Source organism: Bos javanicus, chromosome 19, assembly GCF_032452875.1.
Source record: "Bos javanicus breed banteng chromosome 19, ARS-OSU_banteng_1.0, whole genome shotgun sequence".
NCBI classification, from domain to species: Eukaryota; Metazoa; Chordata; class Mammalia; order Artiodactyla; family Bovidae; genus Bos; species Bos javanicus.
This window is the reverse complement of record NC_083886.1, coordinates 39,084,049-39,109,311: the sequence shown is the minus strand read 5'-3', so window position 1 is coordinate 39,109,311 and position 25,263 is coordinate 39,084,049. Positions and strand designations below refer to the sequence as shown.

Genomic DNA, 25,263 nt, shown 5'->3' with positions numbered 1-25,263 from the left:
TGGGAGGCATCATTAAATGCCAAAGGCATTCTCATCTGTAAGACTCTTAGTGAAGTATTTTGTGGAGGCAGGAGAAAAATGAAGATGATCTTTCATTGGCCCTTCAAATGTATGGAACTTTCTCACTGAAAACTGAAAGAAAATTTTTTTTTTTTTAAAGTAAATGTCTCGTCCTAGGGGAAGAAATAAGCTCCTTCGGATGTGATTGCTGTTCCGGAACACACAAGGTGACGGAAAACTCTGGAACCCATGCACCTGAGCACTACAAGTCCCGTAAAGCACCGCGGTGAGGGCGGGACTTGCTGACCGTTATGACGTGATGGGCGGGGTCAGACAGGACAGCTCGTCCCTGGGTTTTTAGCCCCGCCTCTGTTCCCCTCTGTGCCCTGTTGCTGTAGCGCTGCCGCTGACTGCAGCCCCTGGTGAGTCTCTGGCGCGAAGGCGGGCAATTAGGGACAGTTGGGCCCTCAGGTTCAACGACTTCACACTTTCAGTACTGAGAAAGGGCCATGGGCGGGCGGGTGTGCTATTGGTTTCGGTTTTCACCTCCTTTCATCTTTCTAGGGTGACCGTAAGTGGGAGTGACGTCATGGGCCCCCTGGAGCCTCTCCGCGGTCTTTGGAGGGTTGAGGGCAGTTTTCTGCCGCGGAGGGCAGGGCTTCAGTGCCCGGGGCCGCGTGGGCGGTCCCTGGGACAGAAGGAATTCCTCTGACCCGAGTGAGGGTCTTGTCACGGCGTCATGCCCCCCTCGCCGGCCGAGGTCGTGCTGGCTCCTTAACTCCCGTGCTTGACGTCATCGTCATCGCGGTCGGCTTGGTGGCAGAAGCGGGACCCTGCCCAGTGACCCTAGGCAAGTTACTTTCTCAGTTTCCCCGTCCTGATCACTGAACCCCCCCTTCGTTCAGTTGCCTTTTGTAATTGGAGGAGATGTTCTAGACAGCTGAGAAGAGAGAGCAGCTGGAGTGCGGTGACCTGCTTCTTTACCATCGATCTCCTGTAGTCCTTCTCCCCCAACACTCCCCCCAATTTAGTTCGGGGGCTAATGTTTCCACTTTTATTTATTGAGTTCAACCCTCCTGGACATTTAAACTTTTTTCTCTCCCTCGGATTCTTTGCTTCTGATGTAAGCCAACAAGTAGCCATGGTTGGAGTGGAGTAGAATAATATAAAAGCTATATAACAACTACACTACTGCAAAAGGAGAAGGCAATGGCACCCCACTCCAGTACTCTTGCCTGGAAAATCCCATGGACGGAGGAGCCTGGTGGGCTGCAATCCATGGGGTTGCTAAGAGTCAGACACAATTTCACTTTCACTTTCCACTTTCATACATTGGAGAAGGAAATGGCAACCCACTCCAGTGTTCTTGCTTGGAGAATCCAAGGAATGGGGGAGCCTGGTGGGCTGCCATCTATGGGGTCGCACAGGGTTGGACACGACTGAAGCGACTTAGCAGCAGCAGCAGCAACTGCAAAAACCTTTAAAAGCAAAAGACTTTAATACAGTAGGCCTTTGTAGATTATGTAGATGATTAAGGACTATCCTTAATGATTAAGGAATATCTAGGTGACTCACTTTCACAGATGCTTTCAGAGGGCCTCTATCTGAAAGTCTACCCTTTTGCAGAAATGACATCTGTGGAGTGGAAAGGACTCTGAGAAGGGTAGTAAGAGTTACACAACACTAACATATCCTGCAGACTTTGGAGTCAGAGTACAAATAGGGCTCTTCAAAATTTTTGACTGTGCTTATTAATATAATACCATGCTTCCTCATTTTCTTATATGAAGACAGTTAAACTCTGTCTTCGCTTCCTTTTTCATTCACTTGGGATCATCATTATAGCCGGAAAGTTTCTTAGAGATTTTCTTGCCTGATCCATGCATTTTTACAGATGAGGAAACTGAGGTTTAAAAAGTAGTGTGACTTGGCCAAGATCTCAGAGCTAGTTAGTGGCAGAACTAATGGACCCAGGTCCCTTGGCTCCTAGCTTAGTTCCCTTTCTGCTGCACATCACTGTCACTACCCTTGTCACTTCAAGGGTTAGCATAATCACCCTCTTCACAGAAGAAGTATAAAATCTCAGTAAAGTAAAATGAAAGAAAATGGAGATTGAGTACACAGCTTTGAGCTTTTTGCAGTTTCTTCTGGTTGCTCAGAACTGTTTCTCTGTTTTTCCGTAGTACTTTTGGCACAGTGATGTGGTATATGGGATAAAGGCTGCTTAGAATAAGCTGGGTAACGAATCCAAACAATTATTAGTGAATTAGGTATTAAAAGTCTCCTGGGGGTATAAAATTTACTTAAGTCACTCAAAGATTTTAGGTAAGGAACTAGAATGAACTTGGACAATTTGGATTAGAGCAAGTGGCTGTAATAATCTGAGGACCAGTGGCTATGTGTCTTTGCTTTTGCTCCCCATCTCAGGGCCATCTGCACATCCGTAATAGCTATTGTCAGTGTTCTCTAAAGGGTAGTTTTGTGGAAGCATCTCTTCCAGGGCCAGGGGGAATGGGATTCAAATCAGTTCATCCATTTTGCTAATTGCTAATAGTTTAGAAAGTTAAGTAAGCAGAAGGAAGAAGGAATTGGGTTGAATGTGTGTTTTGTTTTTAACGGTTCCCAAATGAAGAATTGATTAGCATTTCTCTCTGGGCTTCGGATGCATTTGCTTTCTGTGAACTAATCCAGGGAAACTTATCTAAAGTCTTCATTTCTCATGAAACATGTGCCCACTGGTATAAAAGGCTAACATAAAAATATTGAATATTTGTGTGGTAGAATTTTAGTTTTTTTTTTTTAAATAAAGTTATTCTTCCTGATTTAGCATAATGAGGAAAATTCTTTGGGAAAATTGGTAAGATGATTTGGTTGACTATTTGCATTGTTAGAACCTAATCAGAAAGTTTAAAACATTTTTAATTTTTTTGCAAAAAAGTGTTATCAGTGTAGTTTACAGATTCATTCAGAAAGAGCAGGAGTAGAACTGGCTTTTTTGTTCCTTTTCTTCAGGAGAATATAAGAGAATCTGTGCCCTCATGGAACAGTCCTAGGAGACATGTATTAATCTTGAGATGCTCATTAGATGAAAATGTGTCAGGTTTTCTTAGAAGCCAGGAGCCAGTTCAGGAGACTCATTTTAAAATACATTGCCTTCCTCCTCTGAGGACCTTAATCATTTCGGAAACTGAGATAAAAAAAAAAGTATGTCAGAGTTCCATCTATTGGCCTTGAAATCAAAAGGCTTGCTCCTTGGAATAAAAGCTATAGTAAACCTAGACAACATATTAAAAAGCAGAGACATCATTTTATTGACGAAGGTTCGTATAGTCAAAGCTATGATTTTTCCAATAGTCATGTATGGTAGTCATAGTTGGACCATAAAGAAGGGTTAGCGCCAAAAAATTGATACTTTCAAATTGTGGTGCTGGAGAAGACCCTTGAGAGTTGAGTCCCTTGGACTTCAAGGAGATCAAACCAGTCAATCCTAAAGGAAAGCAATGCTGAATATTCATTGGAAAGACTGATACTGAAGCTGAAGCTCCAATACTTTGGCCACCTGATGCAAAGAGCCGACTAACTGGAAAAGATGACGCTGGGAAAGACTGAGGGCAGGAGGAGAAGGGGGCGACAGAGGATGAGTTGGTTGGATGGCATCACTGACTCAGTGGACGTGATTTTGAGCAAACTCTGGGAGATAGTGAAGGACAGGGAAGCCTGGTGTGCTGCAGTCCATGGGGTCACAAAGAGTCAGACACGGCTTAGTGATTGAACAACAACAAAGATTCCATTGGCTGTACACTCAAGCCTCAGAGCTTGAGCTCTGTCATGCCATTTTGTGTACATATGCTGTCATTTCTTCAGTGTTCTGAGCTCACTTACAGATTGATTGTTTTCTAGTAAAGAAAGAGAGGCAGTACCAAACTCCCCTACCCTTGACTGGTCCTGCCTTTCAGAGTAGCATGCATTTGCAAAACAGCATGCCAGAGTTTGAGTGTGTGGAAGGCAGGTAATGGAGTGTGAATTTTATGGGTCCTTAAGGAAATCAAATCTGTGCCTTTTATTTTTTTGGCACTACGCCACTTGAACCGGCTCTGCCCGCTGAACCAGCTATACCGAGAACTGACATAACACTTGGAGATTTTCATCTCTTTACCCTACTTATTTTTTATTTTTTTGGCCACATCGTGTGGCTTGTAGGATCTCTGTTCCCCAACCGGAGACTGAATCCCAGCCATAGCAGTGAAAGCCCAGAATCCTAACCACTTAGCCACCAGCAACTTGCTCCTCACCCTAATTTAGAAAAGAGAAAACTGAGAAACAGCAGCTTCTCCAAAGACACCAAACAAATTAGGAGCGGGGCTAAAGACAAGAATTAGCGCCACCATCATACACACCATTGTTTACCTACAAAGTTCCTTCCTTTCACTTTTTGATGAATTACATGCATATCTTATTCATTCATTTATTCTATGAGTACTTAGTAATTACTATGGGCTAGCATTAGTGTTGTATTTACAGTTATGATAGTGTTATGAAGGAAAAGAACAGACAATATGATGGTACTTAGGTTAATTGAGAGATGGGGCCCGAAGTCACTCTTACCTGAGGGATTGATCATTATCCATGGTAAAGCACAGATCAAGTCACATGCTCAGATAAATGGTGCTCCAAGCTTAGGACCCAGGGGCTATGCTGGCCTCAGTGGACTGAAGACCACTAGGAAAGACTGGGGTCTGCAAGCTGAAAAATCTCCCTATACATTCTCCTGCAGCATTCATCAGATCAGCAGGCCACAGCTTATCAGGAGGAACAAGTACTGGCCTAGACTAGAATGTGTCCTCTCCTTTCCTTAGAAAAACTGATCTGAGTTTTGACACTGAGGATGTGGCCAAACTGTCACAAACCCCAGAAAGCCAATACATTTCTGAGCAGTTCAGTCCCAAGAACAGACAGTTGGGTACCTCAAAGTCCTCTTGCCTTCTCTGTGAAAAAATTTATTTCTGGGGGAGCTGGAAGAGAAGGCCTGTTTGTTTAGAGTTCAAAATAAAACCAGGAAATAAGTGGGTGGGGCAGAGCCAGAAGAGCTACTGTGTTTTTGGTTATTGTACTTACTATTTTTTTAAGTTGTGTTTGCATGTGTGTGTATACAATCTTCCAGCATGTTCTAGAAGCTGAATCTGTAAGGTATTATGCCATTTTTGCATACGTACAGCTCTTTCTTCATCTGCTGTTTAGAGCTGCAGTATTGTTCTCATTTCCCAGTACAGCTGAGGGTTGAGTAACATGGACTCACTAAATGTTAGACCAAGGAGGCATTTAGAACACAGGACGTGTGACTTTTGAAGGGCAGGAAGTGTCAGGTCCTGACAGTTCTAAAGACTTTGTTTCTTTTACCTATTGTTTCTTTCTCTTCAGTAGTTCCCCACCCTTGATCACTACTCTTGCCTGGAAAATCCCATGGAAGGAGGAGCCTGGAAGGCTGCAGTCCATGGGGTCGCTGAGGGTCAGACAGGACTGAGCGACCTCACTTTCACTTTTCACTTTCATGCATTGGAGAAGGAAATGGCAACCAACTCCAGTGTTCTTTTTTTTTTTTTAATTATTTTAAATAGTTTTGTTTATTTTGGGTTGTGCTGGGTCTTCTTTGCTGCAGGGGCTTTTCTCTAGTTGCGGTGGCTCCTCCTGTTGCAGAGCACAGGCTCTAGGGGCACTGGTTTCAGTAGTTGCATCTCCCAGGCTTTAGAGCACAGGCTCAGTAGTACTCAGAGGCGCATGGGCTTAGTTGCTCTGCTGCATGTGGGATCTTCCCGGACTAGGGATCGAACCCATGTCTCCAGCATTAGCCAGCAGATTCTTTACCACTGAGCCACCGGGAAGCCCTCCAGTGTTCTTGCCTTGAGAATCCCAGGGACGGGAGCCTGGTGGGCTGCTGTCTTTGGGGTCCCACAGAGTCGGACACGACTGAAGCGACTTAGCAGCAGCAGCAGCAGCATGACCTCGAAAGGTGAAATCAGCTTACTGTCTCCATTTTGTAGAGATCCAAACTTGCTTGCTGTCCTCCAAACATGGACTGCATTTTTCTGTCTCTTTGCTTTTTGCATGCTGTTACATTCATCTGAAGTTTCCTCACCCCCAAACACACTTGTCAAAACCCTAATCTTCTTTGAGGACTTACCCAGGATTCCACTCACTGCTCAAAGCTTTTCTTTATTTTCCTAACCAGTTTCATCTCTCTCCCTCTTTTGAACCCAGGAGCATTTTGCATGTATTTATCCATTTGGCAGTCACTTAAATTCTCATCTAACCTCCATATCGGATTGTGACCCTTTGGAGGGCAAAGACTGTATGCCAGAAAAGAGAAAAAAAAACCCCGCAAAAGTAATAATCACATCTGTTAAGCCCTCTCTTTATGCAGACTTTGTCTAAGTACTTTATTCTGTCACTCAGCATGACTTTAGCAGCTTCCCAGTTGCCTCAGTGATAAAGAATCTGCCTGCCAAGCAGGAGACACAGGTTCAATTCCCTGGAGAGGGAAGTGGCAACCCACTCCAGTATGCTTGCCTGGGAAATCCCACGGACAGAGAAGCTTGACAGGCTACAGTTGATGGCATTGCAAAGAGTTAGACATAACTTAGCAATTAAACATGCCTTTACTTTGTGTGAATTGCCTACTCTTATGACAGGTACTAATTTAAGGACTAGTCACTGTCTACCTAGTTTTATTGTGTTTCACAGATACTTTTGACATTTTTTACCAAATTGAAAGTTTGTGGCAACCATATCTTAAGGAAGTCTGTTGGTGCCATTTTTCTATCTGCATTTGCTTACTCATGTCTCATTTTGATAATTCTTGCAATATTTCAGACTTATTCATAATTTTTATATTTATCACGGTGATCTGTGATCAGTCATTTTTGATGTTGCTTTTGGCACTTTTTAACAAAATATTTTTAATTAAGGTATGTACATTATTTTTTTAGACATAATGTTACTGAGCACTTAATAGATTATAATGTAAACAATTTTTATATGTACCAGGAAACCAAAAAAATTGTGTGACTTACTTTTATTCAGTATGTGCTTTATTGAGATGGTCTGGAACTGAACGTGCAATATCTTCAAGGTATACCTATATTTCAGTTACTGCTCATACATAAACACAAAGAATGAGGTAGATGTTATCAGCCCCATTTTACAGATGAGGAACCATGCGCAGAGTCCAGTTAAATAAATTACCCAAGGGCATGCATTTTATAGGTGGTGAAGCTGGAATTTGAACTCCAGCATTTTGGTTTCTGAACCTGTGCTTGTCACCACTGCGTGTCAGATAATCTCCTTCTCTTATGCCTGTCTGCACTCATTCCGAGCCCCTAGCAGAGTGCTTTAATATTAAGAAGGATCTGATAATTACAGGATGAATGGAATTGAATAGAGAAGCTGAAATCTAGAGAAAATGACATTCCAAAAGTCACAGGGCTTGTTGGGATAAAAAATCTAGAATCTAAGTCTTACAGTTCCCAGCTCAGGGCATTTACCTCTAGGCTGCCTTACTTAAGGCATTTAGAAGAAAGGGAGAAAATTAGCTATGAGCAGAGGATAAGGATATAATGAGGATGGTGGTGCCTGTGGTGAAGAGGTCAAAGATAGTCTCAGAAAATTCTTAGAGCATAGGGAGTTGTGAATGCAGAGTGGCTCATAGTGAAACAGAAAGCAAGTTGTGTGATCTCAATACTTGTCATGCTTTTGCTTTTCCTGACTTGCTCTGAACGGAATGTTCCCTGGGTGAGAGCCCAGAAATTTCTGGCATTTCAGACAACCCTTTTGAGCCTTATTCTATCCCATATCTCTTAACAGGACCCCTACCATGGAAGAGACAGTAGACGATCCCCCCACCTCAGCTGTCCTGCTGGACCACTGTCATTTCTCTCAGGTCATCTTTAACAGTGTGGAGAAGTTCTACGTCCCTGGGGGGGACATCACGTGCTACTACACCCTCACCCAGCATTTCATTCCCCGTCGAAAGGATTGGATTGGCATCTTTAGAGTAAGTGTTAATTTAGTACCAAATGATTAGGAACCAGAGGTGAATCTTAGTGTGTGTGTCTGTCTCTGTATTATAAGCATTTTGCATATATGTGTGACCAATGTTAAAATCCTGAACTAAGCTCCCTAGCACTTCCCCCTTCACACATCAACAGTGCTATAGGACTCAAATTTTAATTTCAGTCTTAAGCTAAAATAAGATAGCAAATCATATAGTCCCCAAGTTTTATTACACTTTCAAAGACCGAATGTAAATGTTTTAAATTAATATTCATCTATGACCTGACTAGGGTGTATGGCCTCTTATATAGTTTCTGTGAAGTAATGTCACTTGCTTACTTAGTACAGTGTTTAATTTTTTTTAATATGAGTATTACCAATCTGGAAAGGATATTGAAAAGTTAATACCCTGTATTCAAGAAGTGTGTTCCTCAATAAGTGTGTCTTGCTTCTTTGTGAAGATTTCTAAGAACAGAAAGTTTATGAGCTCCTTTGGTTTCCTCTTCCAGTGTCTAATCACCATGTCAGTTCAAGTACAGAAATGGTACTTTTTTATTATAGTCAATTTATTCTCTACTTTCCCACCACGTCTCTCTCTAACATTCCCCCTGCCACAGACACATATATTCACTCATTTATTCACATACCATAATGACAAATTGTCCTATTTCCAGAGACAGGAGATAAAGGTCAAACATACATTATTTACACTGCAGAGTTCCAGCATCAGTGACCTTTGTTTTGACACCTCAGTATGTCATGTGCTTGTTTGCCAACACTGTTCATCCTGAAATCAGACATCATTCTTGACTGCAGTATGTAGGAATTGGTGCTAATTCACACCCCTCACCAAATTCCTTCTCTTGATTGTTTGGAATTTCAAGCTAAGTGAAAGAGTGATGGAAGCTGGAGGTAACAAGGCTGGTGTTTAGAGGTGGGGATAGTGGACAAGCAGAGGGACACTGGCGAATATCATGACAGCTCCTAAGACTGCAGGACATTGACTCATTAGACTAAAGGTGTCCTAACAGAAACCTGACACAGAGGATGTTCTCTGTCTTGGAAAGAAGATGGCAACTGTCTTTTTTCTTCCCCATATGTATCTCAGCTGTCCAGTAGAACTTTCTATGACTAACACTGACAAGTAGAATTTCTAGGAAGGAGCTATACTGGCTGCTTTGGTGTCCAGTATAGTAAGCTCTCGCCACATGTGGCTAATGGCACTTAAAATGTAGTTAGTGTGACTGAGTAACTAAATTTTAAGTTTTATTTAATTTTAATTTAAGTAGCTTCATATGCTTTAAATTAAGTAGCTTCAATATGCTAACTAGTGGCTAGCATATTGAATAGTACAGGTATATATAATTGAAAAAAAGAATGATTAAAAATTACTTACAGCTTCTCAGAGGTAATCTAACTTTTTTTTTTTTCCATTTTGCTCAGGCTGATTGTTTATAATTCCCAAGCCTTAGCAACTGGCAGCGAGGATGTCACTCTAAACCAAATGAAAGGATTATACTTTTTAAAAACAAATATTTAAAAGCATTGTTTGTATTTTTTTTTAGATCCTGTTTTTTTGGCTGTGCCACTCAGTTTGCAGGGATCCTAATTCCTTGACCAGGGCTTGAACTCAGGCCCTGACAATGAAAGTGCTGAGTCCTGACCACTAGGCCACCCGGGAATTCCCTAAAAGCTATTGATTTGCCACCTACGCTAAAGCCTGAAGGGCTTCCTTCATAGCTCAGTCAGTAAATCATCTACCTGCAATGCAGGAAACCTGGGTTCAGTTCCTGGGTCGGGAAGATCCCCTGGAGAAGGAAATGGCAACCCACTCCAGTATTCTTGCCTGGAGAATCCCATGGACAGAGGAGCCTGACAAGCTACAATCTACAGGATCACAAGAGTTGGACACAACTTAGCATCTAAACTGCCGATCACCACCACTAAAGCCTGAAAGAAAATTTTAAGAGTAATAAAGAGAGAACACAAACTTTTTGAGAATATATGATGTGCTAGGTCTTTGATGGGGTTTTCTTTCCTTCTTTCTTTTTTTTTTTAGTGTGTGTGTGTGTGTGTGTGGGTATGTGTTTTCTAATTTAATCCTCACAGCACAGCAGCCCCCTGAGGTAAGCAGTTTTATTACTTGTGCACCGATGAATAAAATGAATACACTCAAGATGGTGATTTTCCCAAGGTCTCCCCGTTTGGAGACCTTTGTTTGACTCCCAAGCCTCTGCTTTTCTTCCTCTATTCTGCTGAATTCCTTTGAACAACAGATAGTAAATTAGAGAATTAAGGGCTGAATGTAAAGTTTTGTTCTTCCTTTGTTGTTGTTCACTCATCCAGTTGTGTCCGACTCTGTGACCCCATGGACTAAAGCACAGCAGGACTCCCTGTCCCTCATCATCTCCCAGATTTTGCCCAAGTTCATTTTCATTGCATCAGTGATGCCATCCAACCATCTCATCCTCTGATGCCCTCTTCTCCTTCTGCCCTCAATCTTTCCCAGCATCATTGACTTTTCCCATGAGTCGTATGTTCGAATCAGATGACCAAAATACTGGAGCTTCAGCTTCAGCATCAGTCCTGCCAGTGAATATTCAGGGTTGATCTCCCTTAAGATTGACTGATTTGATCTCCTTGCTGCCCAAGGGACTCTCAGCAATCTTCTCAAGTACCACAGTTCGAAGGCATCAATTCTTTGGTGTTCTGCCTTCTTTATGATCCAGCCCTCACAACCATACATGACCACTGGGAAAACCATAGCCTTGACTATATGAACCTTTGTCAGCAGAGTAATATCTCTGCTTTTCAATGCTTGTCCTTCCTAGCTCACTTCTAAAATGTTCCTGGTGTTCTTGCAGTGTAGTCTTAATCCTACTCCTCAGCTCCTCATCTGCCCTAACACCACTGGTTCCTGGCACCCAAAGGGCCCTCAACAAAACGTTTCTGCATGTGCAGCATGCTCCATCTTCTCCATAGAGTGAAGGCTACCACCAGTGATAAAAGCTAAAGTGGTTGGGAGTCAGGTTTTCTTCCTTCAACATAGAGCCCTGTGCTCCATACTCTCCTTTACCTGGGCTCCTATGCCATGTTCCATGGTCATACCACAAAAGGCAGGCTGGGACTAGGACTCCTGAGATGGAGGAGCCAAGGACAGAAAGCTCAGGTGACTGGAAGTTGCATCCTTGTTCCAAGGCAGTAGTAATTCTTAGGCCTTCCCAAATGATATTTTAGTCACAGTGCATTAAGAAGCTCCAGGATGTGAATGAAGACTCCATAAAATTCCTGCTTCCTGTTCCTCCGCAGGCTGCAGTGGCTCAGAGGTGCTCACAGCAATGGGGTGTGTATTAATGAGACACTAAAACATGCCCCAGTATGTTCTGATGAGCTTATAGCCTTTTCAACCATGCTCTGATTCCTTACTATATAAAAATAGAATTTATTTTTAGTTTCTTCTCTTCCCCCTGGGCTCAGGCAGAGTCAAAATATGGCAATAAATGTCATTTTTGCTTCTTATTTGCTGAGTGTTCACCCCTTGAAGACACAATGACTCTCTGTCTGTTCTCCGGTATGCTCTTATCTTCCAGATATGATTTGAGCATCTTTTACCCCTTTTCACACTTAGTGAGAATATTTCCCACTTAGCCAGCTTTCTGCTCTGAGGCAAATTTTACAGTATCCTTATATCTTATGACTTACTACATTTCATACCTGGAAGAGGCCTTTATGACTACCAGATTATTTTTTTTATCACCAAAAAATCTTCAATAAACATATATTAAGAAAAACTCTGGAGCAAGAAAATCATACAAACTGGACTTCGTTATCTGGTGCCTCCTAATCTAAGAACTCTCTTACCCATCCAGCCCCAACACACACATTATTTTAAAAAGCCATTTTTAAAGGCAGTGATGTAACCAGGTTGGTATAGGTGACAAGACTTAATTGGACACAGGAGAGGACAAACCAATAGAGGGGGCAGATCAGAAGTGCTTTTTGACTAAGAAGTTCCAAGTATACCATTGTAAGAAGATAGTACAATCAAAGCTCACAGTCCTACAGCTTTTTTCCCCAGTCATTCTCAGTACTGTACCTGACTTGGAGATACAATATTTGGCACTCTTATCCTGGGTATTGAGTGGCCAGTTTTTGTTTCCTTCTAAGATGAGTAATTTATGAGTAACTGGTATATGTGCATGCATACCAATTTTTAATTGTATATGTAGTTATCATAAGTCAAAAAGATTTGATCCATTGTGGGTAGATCTTATGATAAAGAACTTATTCTACTATAATTTTAAAATAACGAAAGGTGCATTTTCAGAAGACAGAGCCTAAATCTGAGCACTTTCAGATGCTGAACAAGAGCCTTTTGTCATTGCAGGTTGGATGGAAGACAACCCGCGAGTACTACACCTTCATGTGGGTTACTTTGCCCGTTGACCTAAACAGTGAATCAGCCAAACAGCAGGAAGTCCAGTTCAAAGGTGAGAAAAATACTAGATCAAAGGTATTAAAAACAGCAACCAAAACTCATTAATTCTCTTGAGCTAGAGCCTTCTGGGGTAGATAAAAGACTTCTAGATTTTTAGTTTTCTGAATAGACCTTGAGTGAGTAAAAGTCGCTCAGTTGTGTCAGACTCTTTGCCACCCCGTAGACTATACAGTCCATGGAATTCTCCAGGCCAGAATACTGGAGTGGGTAGCCTTTCCCTTCTCTAGGGGATCTTCCCAATTCAGGGATCGAACCCAGGTCTCCTGCATTGCAGGTGGATTCTTTACCAGCTGAGCTATCAGGGAAGCCCAAAGTGAAGTCACTCAGTCGTATCTGACTCTTTGTGACCCCGTGGACTATAGCCCACCAGGCTCCTCCCTCCATGGAATTCTCCAGGCGAGAATACTGGAGTGGGTTGCCATTTCCTTCTCCAGGGGATCTTCCCAATCCAGGGATCAAACCTGGGTCTCCCGCATTGCAGACAGATGCTTTAACCTCTAAGCCACCAGGGAAGCAATATTTTGGGTTAAAAATCATGTTCTGTTTCCAGCTTACTACCTGCCCAAGGATGATGAGTATTACCAGTTCTGCTATGTGGATCAGGATGGGGTGGTCCGGGGAGCAAGTATCCCTTTCCAGTTCCGTCCAGAAAATGAAGAGGACATCCTGGTTGTTACCACTCAGGTCTGTAAGCATCTCATCTCAGTCCCTTCCTGCCATTAAGAGTAGCAATTCCAGGGTAGGGTAGAATTTTAGTCAGTAAGCCTTTATTGAATGTCTAACAGATACTGTTGTGAAATTTTTACACAGTCCTATTCAAACCCATCAGAAGGGAATGACTTCAGAATGTTAATAAGAATCATAACAATAAGTGATTTCTCCTTTCTCTAAAGCTTCTGTAACTCACTTGGCATTCAGTTATTCCCTTAACTTTCCCAGGTACTTAATTTTTGTCATGTGTACATCTTATCACTACAGTAAATTTTATAAGCTCCTTTGAGGAGAGACACAGTAGATATTCTTGTTTGTATAATATCTTTCAGTTAGATTCATTTACTTACTTAGTTATTTAACAGACATCTAGTTCATCCAGCACTCTGGTGGACTAGGGATGTAATGAAGAATCTGTTAAAACCCTATTCCGGTCTCACAGAACTGAGTCTGATAGGAGAAATAAAGTATATGCATGAAAAAAAATTACAGTCTTCTGTCATTCCCCCTTTTAAGTTTTTGTGGCTTAATTTTCTTTGTCTTTTCTTTCTTGGTAATGGCAGGCTCAGTGCTTATGGTAGACACATTTCTCTTCCCCCTTCCCTACCTACTGAGGGGTTGCTTCCACTTGAGGTACACAGATGTCACTACAGTGAGTGGGGATCAACTAGACCCTCACCATCCCAGCATATGTGAATTTCATGTCAGCAGGACTTGAATATCCATTGAGCTATAAAAAGCCAAATACGTGTTTATGGAACGTTCTTTTGTAGAGTGAGGTGGAAGAAATTGAGCAGCACAACAAGGAGCTTTGCAAGGAAAACCGGAAGCTGAAGGACAGCTGTGTCAGCCTCCAGAAGCAAAACTCAGACATGCAGGCCACGCTCCAAAAGAAGCAGGTATGTGTGCTTGTTAAATGTGAGTGGGGGTGATGGCTCCTGTCCAGCACCCACTTTTTCATATGATCTGACTCTGTTATACTAGTATCTGGCACAGATTTTAGTATATTAGATGTTTCTTTTTTATTGTTTATGTATTGAAATGATATTTTAGATACACTGGATTAAATACATATACTATTAGTAAAATAATTTCATGTCTCTTTTTGCTTTTTTAATTGACTGCTAAATTTTTTAAATTATATATATAATGACTTTCCTGAATTTATTGGACAGCACTTTTCTAGGAAAAAAGAAATTTTATTTTGTCCACTGCTGTGTCTGCAGTACCAGAACAGGGTCTGGTGTGTAGAGGCACTCATTAAATATTTGTGTAATGAGTTAATGGACAAATATAAGCTCCACTAGAAGAGAAATTAAGGTAGATGTATTTTTTCCTTTCTTTTTTTTAAATTTGAAGTATAGTTGATTTACAATGTTGTATTAGTTTCAAATGTATAGCAAAGTAATTTAATTATGCATATATGTATCTGTTTTTAAGATTCTTTTCCCTTATAGTTTATTATAAATATTGAATATAGCTCCCTGTGCTATATACGAGAGAAGGCAATGGCACCCCACTCCAGTACTCTTGCCTGGAAAATCCCACGGATGGAGGAGCCTGGTAGGCTGCAGTCCATGGGGTCACTAAGGGTCGAGCACGACTGAGCAACTTCACTTTCACTTTTCACTTTCATGCATTGGAGAAGGAAATGGCAACCCACTCCAGTATTCTTGCCTGGAGAATCCCAGGGACAGAGGAGCCTGGTGGGCTGCCGTCTGTGGGGTCGCACAGAGTCGGACATGACTGAAGTGACTTAGCAGCAGCAGCAGTACTATATACATAGGCCCTTATTGGTTATCTGTTTTACATATAGTAGTCTATATATGTTAATCCCAAACTCTTAAGATAAATGTATTTTTCCATTTTTATGGAAAGAACATATTAAGAACATTTTAATATGAAAATCCCTTTACTTGGATATTTCATTCACTGCTGTGTGTATATGTTTGACATGTTATAAGTGCTCAGTAAATATTTGTTGGCTGCCTGAGATACTAAACACTGCCTTAGCAACGGTCAGTCCCTTTGGCATTTCAATCTACAGGAGGAGCTGGAAACCCTGAAGAGCATCAATAAGAAGTTGGAACAGACAATGAAAGAACAGAAGGACTGTTGGGAGATAGAGCTGCTTCAGTGAGTCTGACTCTTGAATGGGAGGAACTGCTGTATTATAAAACACCCTTAGGCAAGGTCATATTAGATTTCTAGAATTTGTTAGTGCAGTCTTCCTATTAAGGACAATGATAGGTATGATTCTCCGTCTTTGACTCATGAGCTCTTTGAGTCTGGGTTAGAGAATTAGAATCAAAATGGTAAAAACACATGGCCTAAATTCAGGTATTAGTTTTAAGTAGTGAACACTTGCAGTTTGAGGTCAGGAAGCCAGAACGGGACTGAAGAAGAGACTAGTGGATTTTAAAATAACTCTGCAGGCTTAGGGCCAAGGCAGCCTTAAATCATTTATGGTCTGGGGTAGCTCAACTAGAATCAGCATATTTTTCATTTAGTCATCTCTTACCTCCACAGACTGAAAGAACAAAACCAGAAGATGTCCTCAGAAAATGAGAAGATGGGAGTCAGAGTGGATCAGCTTCAGGTAGGTTATGCCAAACCTTTGCCAAAGTAGATTTTCTTAGCCTCACCACCTCTCCACTCTGGTGATCCAGAAAGTTGCGGTGCATTATAGTGGGTGCCTTATGGTGGACTTCTCAGAGCGCCAGATTGAAATTTCAGAGTGTGTATTTTCCACTCTTGACCGCCACCCTCCCCCAATATCCTTTCTAATTTTTTTCTTTTAGCTACAAAATCTTTTCCAGCAAAATCTTACTAAAAAGACTGGATAAGCGGGTAGAAGCAGAACTGCTCTCATTTTTAGGAGGCTGTGCCTTAGAGAGGGGCTTTAAAGGGTAGTTTGTCAAGTTTTACTCAACTGAGTCTTAGATTCTTAGGTGTAAGGTGCTGTGCTTAGTTGCTCAGTCATGTCTGACTCTTTGCGACCCGATGGACTGAAGTCCACTAAGCTCCTCTGTCCATGGGGATTCTCCAGGTGAGAATACTGGAGTGGGTAGCCTTTTCCTTCTCTAGTAGGTGTAAGGTGGAGCTGAAGAACACAGAAGTTGATAGGGATAGTTGGAATTGCTAGGGAAAGCGCATCTTTTTATGTTACTGTATGTTTAAAAAGCATTGTTCCTGTTTAGGTTTCCTTCTTTTATATCTTGATTGTATTCACTACTTTTGCTTTAGGCTCAGCTGTCAAATCAAGGGAGAGAAATGGAGAAGCTTGTTCAGGGAGTTCAAGATAAGACAGAGCAGCTGGAGCACCTGAAAGAGGAAAATGGCCAGCTCTTTCTCAGTTTAACTGAACAGGTAGAGTCATGAAAGAAAATAATATTTTTTGACCTTTGTGAAAAAATATATGCATTGTTCTTTATTGTATATGTGGGTATCACAGGCTCTGGGAAAGGTCTCAGGGGAAGCCATCTAAAATGAGGCATCTCACAGCTTTTCTCAGAAGCTAATAAGAGAAGATTTGCTTTTCCCTCTCTCGCTCATTAGCTTAGCAGGCCCTTCCCCAGTGCATGCACACTTGTGCTTATGCATGTGTGTGTGTGTGTTTTCCCAGCAGTGGTACTCATAACCTGTTTTTCTGCAGAGGGAGCACCAGAAGAAGCTTGAGCAGACAGTGGAGGAGATGAAGCAGAAAGAAACTACTGCAGCGAAGAAACAACAGGAGTTAACGGCATGTCTGTCTTTGAATGGCTGTGTGGGAGGGCGCCTAAGGAAAGGAAAGGATAGGAGCTATTTGCAGGTGATAGGGTAAATGACAGATTAGAATAGCATTTACTGCTGGACTTCTTTCTCTGTACCCTAAAGGACAGAGAATCTGACCTTTACAAACTATTTAGGAGAGCTGGGCATTTCTAATGTGTGATGAGTGACAGAGGAATATTCTAAGTTAAACTTCATGGCAGGTTGTAGTAAACAGAGCCTTGGATAAGGAATCACACAGAATAACCCCTGCCCTCTTTTTAAAGAGTTACTGTGGGGGCAGACATATTAATGATTATAAAATGAGCTCTAAATTAGAAAATATTATAGTAGTCAAATTTTGTTATAATTAATATTAATATAATGTTAGCCATTGTCATACATTATTCTAAGCTATGGAACACAGTGATGAAAGCCTAATTGACTAATAATTTCCTGTAATATATTGTTATAGAAGAGGCCTTGTGGTGATAACAAGTGCTAGAAATTCCATTTTCTGAACTGTTGTAAGGACCTGAGAAATCCTGATGTGTGGAGAATATCTAGTTATTGGGAATGTAACTCATATCATGCATGCATCATTCATTCAGTCAGTCATTATCCAATCAATGATTGAGTACCTACTAAACATGTTACTGTGTATTTTAGCTTGATGTACTAAAGAATAGATTCAACAAAATTTGAAAATCAGCAACTCACAGATTAAGTATATTCCACAGAAATGTTTTATTTGTTCTAAATAGTTTTCTAAGTAAAAATTGATTTGCTTATCAACACTTAAAAATGGGAATATTTCCCATTTTAAAAAAATGGTATTTCCAGCTTCTTGAAAAATCAGAGGCTCTGGCAACATTTGAGCTGACATACCTGTCCAGCAGTGGTGTCTGGAGCTGAGTAACTGCTGATCCTTCTGATGGGTCCTGCGTGCCCCACGTGGCTGAAGTCTCACTGTTTCATGGCATCCTGCTCCTTCATTCAATTATATTACTTGTCAGGCTCCTATTGGCACTTTTGAGTTTGTGACCTCTGATGTTGCACAGAAATTACTGTTGTTTGTAAATAATCTATAGCCATTCAAAGGTTTGGACCTCCTTGTGGCCAATATGGGTTTCCTTGGTTTTCATGGAATACTTTTCAAGACCCAGGGGCTCCCCAGCTGTCTGATAGCATTCTTTATTCCTCATGCATCCAGAAGGCCCCTAACTCTGAGGACTCCGTGTCTTATGCTTCAGGAGCCTAGGAACAAGAAAACAGCCGTGGAGGAGCAGTTAGTACAGGAGGTGGAACGCCTAAAGGCAAAAGTAGAGGCCGGGAAAGCCTGCTTCTTAGAGAAGTACAAAGAGTGTCAGCGTCTCCACAAACAGATCAGGCAACTCAGGGCTGCCACACGGGTAGGTGACAGAGATGTGGGGCTCAGGAAGCAAGGGGATGAAGGTTTGTGGTTCCGGGACTAGGATTTTACACCCTTGTTAGGGAGAGAGAGTTATCCTTCTGTTAAAAAGAGGAGGGATGGAGTATGCGGCCGGAAACCCTGGAAATAGAAGCCGTAGCTTAGCCCTGGGTCTCAGAGAAGGTTTTTGTAACCATTGAGTGGGTTGCTGTGCGGACTCAGATAGACCTTTCTTATTTCTGCCTTTTGAGGAAGTGAAGCAGGACCAGAAGAGCCAGCAGGAGCCAATGGGGATGGGGAGCCAGGAGCCTCCAGTCAGCACTGTCATCGGGTAGCCCCCTCTGGCATTACTTCCTCAGGGTCGGCTAGAAGCGCACAGCATTTTGGGCACCAGCATTCAAATAAAAAATCTTGAAAAAAACCCCCACAACTAGTAAGATTAGCTTAAGTGTTTCTGTGAGGTATGCGCATGTGTACATATGTAGGTAGGAGACGGGAAGCGCTGAAGCATGCCTATGACTTTTGGGTCCATGAAACTAGTCAGGTGAACCCATCGTACTGGAAAGCCCAAGACCCCAGTCTGGGTTCCTTGTAGCCTTGGATAAATGCCATCCAGGGTTCCTTCTTCCTCGTAACTTGAATCCACATGCCTGTCCTCACACTGGCAGTCACACCAGCCTAAACTCAGTGCTTCACTGTGCATTCAGTGAGGTGTTCATTCAAGACAAAGATGATTGTTTCCATGGTTGGGTGGGGTTTCCTACCCCTCATTCTGATAAGTCAGTCTTGAGGTTCCCCCCAAGCTCTCTCTTTGGTCACTTAACTCCCAGCTAAACCAAAAGAAACTGGCATCTTGATGCCAGCCCAAGCCTTCAGGCATTTTGTTAAGTCACTTTTCTGTAAGTCTGCATCCCCTCCATGGCACCACGCATCTCCATCCCTGATCCCTTCCCCCCTACCTCAGTCCCACCATTTTGGAAACCAGATCCTCTACTATCTCCTCGTTGTATCCCATCTCAGATACAGACTACAATATGTGATCCTAATGCTATTTTTTTTTTTTTTTGATAGGACCAGAACATGGACCTGTCAAAAAGACTGAGTGAGAACATGATAATACATGATGTTCTACAGAGAGAGAAAGAGAAAATGGAAAAAGAAAATGATGTAAGTGTGTAAAAGAGTTTTAAAGGGAAGGAGCAGGATGACCCGGAGATGTGGTGATAACATAAAAAGTTAAAAGAGCTCTTTCTGGGACATTGGATGAAACAGTTTCCCTAAACAAAGAGTACATTTCATCTGGTTTCCTAATCTACCGCAAAACCTACTCTTTGTTCTGTAACTGAAACGTGTTTGGCATGGCAGTAGTCAACTTGAAAGGAACAGCCTTGATGAAGATCTAAGTTACTATTTTTGCTTTTAACTCCACAGCTATTGCAAGTATTGTATTTGGGGAATGATATCCTACGTCATTTTTATGCTATTTAGCCAAGGGACCCCTTTCTTTCCACACAAAATTTTTCTTTTTCTCTGCTGCCAAACTAGGAACAGAAGTGGTGATCTGTACCAGTGCTGGACCCATGGTAGGCCCCCCCGAAATACTGTGCATTCATTCATTCATCAGTTCATTCATTCATCCAACCAGTATTTATTTTCTGCTCTATGCTAAACACATTATTAATTGATTGACGATGATGGCAACAATTAAAAAGATTGAACTTGAAGTCATTCTCACACACTTGCTAGCATCAAAGAGCAGGTGTCCATGCATTCTGGCTGCTCCTCTGATCTGTACCTCCAGCCGTTCTTCATCTCGCGTTCCCTCCCTCTCCATGACGCTTCTGGGCCGCGCCTTCAGTCAGCCTCCTGCCTTTGATTATATCATTTATGCCAGTGCTTCAGTTTTGCAGAGGACTTTGGGGTCTATTTCTGGTCCTGTCATTCTCATCCTCTTAATTTACTCAAATACCTTGACTTTGAAGTAGTCGGTAACATGGGTGGGCCTTCGGGGAGCGGTGTGCAGAAGATGGGAAAGGAAGAATGCACACAACTTACAACAAGAAAAACATCTAATACTTGGAAGCTTTGTTAAGAACTATAGTAAAGGCCCCTTAAGATGTTAAGAAGTTTACTAATGTTCTTTCTTCTGAGAACTTTAAATGCCACCTGTCTCCCTTGCAGCTTGATTTCTTACATTCTTCCTTGCATTCCCTCCCTCTCTTCTTCCTCCCTCTCACTCTGTTAGCATATCCATTTGATGGGATAAAACATGAAGAGGGGAAAATTACATCAGAAAAACATTCACAGTGTGTAAGAAAGTTGTTCTAGGAAGGAGACTAAAAGAAGCATTTTGCTCTCAATAATGTACAACAGTTTTAGTCTTAATATAGCTCCTGCCGCCCTCACGTATCCACACAGCTTCTATACCCGCTTCAGTTGGTATGTGTTTAAAGATTGTAAATTCCTTTTTGCATTGATTCTAAACAAAATCCAGTATATATTTAAATTCAGATATTAATACTTAGATTTTGGGACTTCCCTGGTGGTCCAGTGGTTAAGACCTTGCTTTCCAATGCAAGGGTTTTGGGTTCAATCCCTGGTTGGGGAGCTAAGATCCTACATGCCTCGTGGCCAAAAAAACAAAACAGAAGCAGTGTTGTAACAAATTCAATAAAGACTTTGGAAAAATTGTCCACATCAAAAAATCTTAAAAAAAAAAAAAAAAAAGACCTCAGATCTTTGGAATATTGAGGCTGCGCTTCCCCTTTTGAAGAATAACGGTTTATCACTTCTTGGACTTCTCTGGTGCCACACTGTTAATTGACAGCTACCTGTAATGAGCATCCGTGGCCAGTTCCTTGTGGCCATTCTTTGTTGTTGTCTTTGAACATATCTCTGTAAATACTCTATCCTTAGTATTTGAAGAGAGAGAACAACAGACTGCTGAGTTACATGGGTCTGGACTGCGACTCTTTATCATATCAAGTGCCCAGTTCGAATCAAGGAGGTACAAGACAAGACCCAGGACTTGTCTTTGGAAACCCATATTCTGGTAAGAACTTTGCCATTCGAGCTGGGAAGCCCCTGCCTGCATCCCATTCCCCCACTAAATTTTTTTTTATCTGAGATGCTAATTAAGACCAGCCTCATTGTTAAGACTTGCTGGGCAGAAGCTGAGTACCCAACAGAAAGATTGCCAGGCAAGAAGTGTTAATTGAGAAATAAATCTGAATCTAGAAGTCGCAAATCAGATCATTCGCCTAGAGGCAGCAGACACAAATTGAGTCCCGTGGCTATATTCCAAATATATAAATCAGAGAAATGTCTCTGTGCAGAAGATATACACAGAGCCAAGGAAGCTAATTAAGATTTGGAAATGGAAGCACGAGAGGCGGGCTCTGCTGCCCAGGATGGGCGGTGAGGCAACCAGCCCCATGGCCTGACCAGGGGTCGCAGGGGTGTGCTCCACAGAGACCCCCTGGGTGGTTTGGAGGACAGGAAATGGGGGGGGGTGACAGCCAGTCTTGTCATTTATGGACCTGGGGTCAGATGTCCTTGCCACACAGGGAACTTTCCTGCTTTTTTGTCTCCAAAAGCAACATGAGACCTCATTTGCTTTTTAGGGACAGTTTAAAGCAGTCATATTTTTTAACAGTTAAAATCACATCTTTGCAATAGACAGTGGTATGAGTTTATTTTTCCTTAAAACTATTTTTAAGCATTTCATTAAAAAAATGACTTCATGTGCATTTGGTCTTAAAATCTATTCTCAGACTATTTTCTTGTTAAATTGTTACTGTTTTCATTAAAATCTCATTTTCTCCACACTGAAAATAGGTTTATTGTTTTTTCTGATTATATAATGGCTACTGAAAATGCCACTTCATTATTTTTTCCTCTTTTCCCTCATTGACTTAGATCCCCTCTATCGAAATAGATGATATATATGAAAGCTAAAGAATCAAAGAGGAATGATGAGGGTTAAAGAAAACAGCTGCTAGCACACAGCTGGAGAATGCATTCTAGTGCATAGATACTTTATCATTGAATGAAATCTTTTTTATTACCCTCAGGTATCCAAGAAAGTTCTGCCCCGAGCCTGGTAAGTATTTGATTCATGAGATTGCCCACATCAAAGCTTTGAGAAAATTTCCCTTCCTGCTCCATCCAGTTTAGGGGAGAACTATAGGGAGACTGTTTCATTGTGATAATTCCTAAGTCAGCAAGATCAATTTGGTCAGTGCCAAGAGCGCCTGTTCAGATGGAAAAGCACAGTTTATCCATCATTGTTCTGTTCAAGATCTCTACCTGCAAGTTGAGTCTGGTAGCAGGACTAGGGAGGAAAGGTGAACCAGGCAGGTAGCCAAACAAGGTATATCCAGTGCTTCCTTTCAATCCTAGAGAAATCCTAGAGAAAGCCCTAGTGAGTATCTCCAAATGTGAATTTGCTCATTCATCTTCTTTTTCTTGATCACCTACCATCTACTGAGCAGTATGCTAGGTGCTGAGGATACAGTAGAGAGCCAGACATGGTCTCTGCCATGTATACGTGGCATTCAGACTGACCTCTTTGTTCTTCCTCCCAGCTCTCCATCAAGAAATGCCCCACCTGCAAATCAGACTTTGCTGCTGATGTTTTTGATCACAACTTGGCCTTGGAGCAGCACCTGCAGACCCTTAGTTTGAATTGTCCAGTATGTGACAAGACCTTCCCAGCAAAAGAGAAGCAGATCTTTGAAGACCATGTGTTCTGCCACACTCTCTAAGTGTCCAGGCCTCTTGGATCTATACTGTACCTGGATTTTATACAGTAGAACCTATCGCTTCTTCTATGAGTTATGACCTAAGATCCTGCCTAACCTCAGTTAATAGGAATTTGCTTAGTCCTGCTGCCTATAGGTGGAGTCATGTCGATTACCTGAAGCATAGTGTTAAGGGCTGTTACTCCCATCCTTGTGGGTTACAACCTTTTAGGTCACATAACTCCAGCTATGTCAGCCTCTCACTTAAAACGCCTATTCTTGTGAGGGTCTCTAGCATAAAGGCCCTGCCTGCGATAGGGCTGACCTGGCTCTTCACAGCCGGCCTGACTCAAGTGAGGAGTTTCCCAGGTGGTCCCGCTGCCTTTCAAGGTCAGACCTTGAGTATGTTTGTACTTAGTCTTCACTCCTGACCCTGGGACTGGCACCTGATCTGGAATTGAGAATTTCTTCCTCCTTCTCAGGCCTAGCCCAAAATGGCATGGCAGAGAACCCAAACATCCAATTTGGATACCAAAGTTTTCTCACCTTGATTTCGCAGCTCCCAACAGAAGCATTCCTGAATCATGGACATAAAATATTATTTAAATCACAGAAAGTCTTCTTTCTCTTTGTACTATACCTCTGAATGGCATTTTTCTACTCTGGTTTTTCATGTGCACATAACTTTTATTGTTATAAGTCCTTTCTTAATGGTTAGTGGGACTTGTTAGAAACTGTATGGGTTTGCAACTTTCTGAGCAAGTGAGTTTGAAAAAGGATAAGTCGAAATAATGCGAATTATTGTTCATCACTTTAATACTAAAAATAAACTAGTCCTCTACTTCAGGGACTTTGGTAATTTAAAATAAACCTTGAGTTCATTTTTTTTTTTTTAAGCTTATGGGGAAAGTGTAATCAAAAGGATTGTGGGAATTATAGACCCCATCAAGGATTTCTCTTCACCTGTCTTAACTAGTTAACGAGCGTATCCTGGCCATTACCTTGAGGTGGAGACGGAGTTGAGGAAGCATGAGCTTGAGAAACCTGGAGCCTTGACTCAGAATTCTATATCTATTTTTTAAAGAGTGTGGATTCTGGCACCTTTTGTGAACTAAGTTCAATTCCCTCCATCCAGACCTGCCTACTTGAACCAAAAGAAAGCAATTCCATTTTCTCTACCTGAGGGACTGAACAAATGGAAATAACCCCCAGGCAATCAACCAGCTGGTCACTAGAAAGACTTTTACAGGAACTTTTAAATGATATGGAATAACGTTGTGAATCAGATTGAGCCAACTATAGCTCTGCTGTCCTGAGGTTTTCCCTGGCATGACTGGAGTTGCACCTTAGACTAGCTATATTATCTTGGTCACAGCTCCTGGCCTTTATTTCTCCTTTGATAAAATGAAGATGAAACTATACTCCCCCCTCCTTCTCCTGTATCACCATATCAATAGGATGTCTCTTGGACTCATAAGTCTTTGCCCCTTCAGAATCAGATGTGACATTAAGACGAAGTCTAGAAGAGAAATATAATAGAGAATAATGCGGTTTTCCTGGCATATACCCCTCCTCCCTGCAACATTTCTGTTACTCCCCAGATAGTTCCAATGAAGAATTGCAGTTTCATCTATTTTGTACTAGTCGGCTCTTAATGAAGCACATGAATGGAGAGGAGCAGCGGTGCACATAATCCAAATCGGCGAATACCATTTTCTGGTGAATTACCCACCCCTTTGCCCCCGCTACCCTGAGGGTTACCGTGATTATCAACAGCAGCAGGAGCCTTCCACAGGCTTGGTGAAAAAACAGTTGAGGTGTTAATGATCCTTTTTGCTGGATGTAAAACAAAGCATCTTTTAACCACTGTTCATTATCCCCAGCTGCTCTTACCAAGGCTTTGAAGGGGAAATTATGCTCCAGGCAGTTACTAGTGGTAAAGGAAACAGTCATTCTTAGATAATCCAGTCATCACCCCTTTGATAAAATGAAGATGAAAACTAGAAGATCACCCCAGCCTTTCTCCTCTATAGTTCTTGCACCCACAGACTTTAAAGCTGTAAAATGCCTCTGAACAACAGCAGGTGGTAGGAGTAAAATGGTGT

The 25,263-nt window shown here is 41.8% G+C and overlaps 1 protein-coding gene across 5 annotated transcripts; it reads left to right on the top strand.

Moving 5' to 3' along the window:
* The first annotated feature begins 317 nt into the window (after window positions 1–317).
* Window positions 318–24,028, top strand: CALCOCO2 (calcium binding and coiled-coil domain 2). 5 transcript variants are annotated; one of them, XM_061391480.1, is made up of 14 exons: window positions 318–422; window positions 7,858–8,047; window positions 12,434–12,536; window positions 13,095–13,228; window positions 14,029–14,154; window positions 15,303–15,391; window positions 15,785–15,854; window positions 16,502–16,624; window positions 16,911–16,997; window positions 18,259–18,417; window positions 19,488–19,583; window positions 21,333–21,468; window positions 22,490–22,518; window positions 23,003–24,028. In XM_061391480.1, the coding sequence occupies exons 2-14, from the start codon at window positions 7,868–7,870 to the stop codon at window positions 23,180–23,182; spliced, it is 1,512 nt and encodes a 503-aa protein (XP_061247464.1). In that variant the 5' UTR covers window positions 318–422; window positions 7,858–7,867; the 3' UTR covers window positions 23,183–24,028. The 5 variants fall into 5 exon arrangements, with proteins under 5 accessions (XP_061247464.1, XP_061247467.1, XP_061247469.1 ...); XM_061391481.1 differs by lacking the exon at window positions 318–422 and adding an exon at window positions 514–850; XM_061391483.1 differs by lacking the exon at window positions 18,259–18,417.
* Window positions 24,029–25,263: the final 1,235 nt, after the last annotated feature.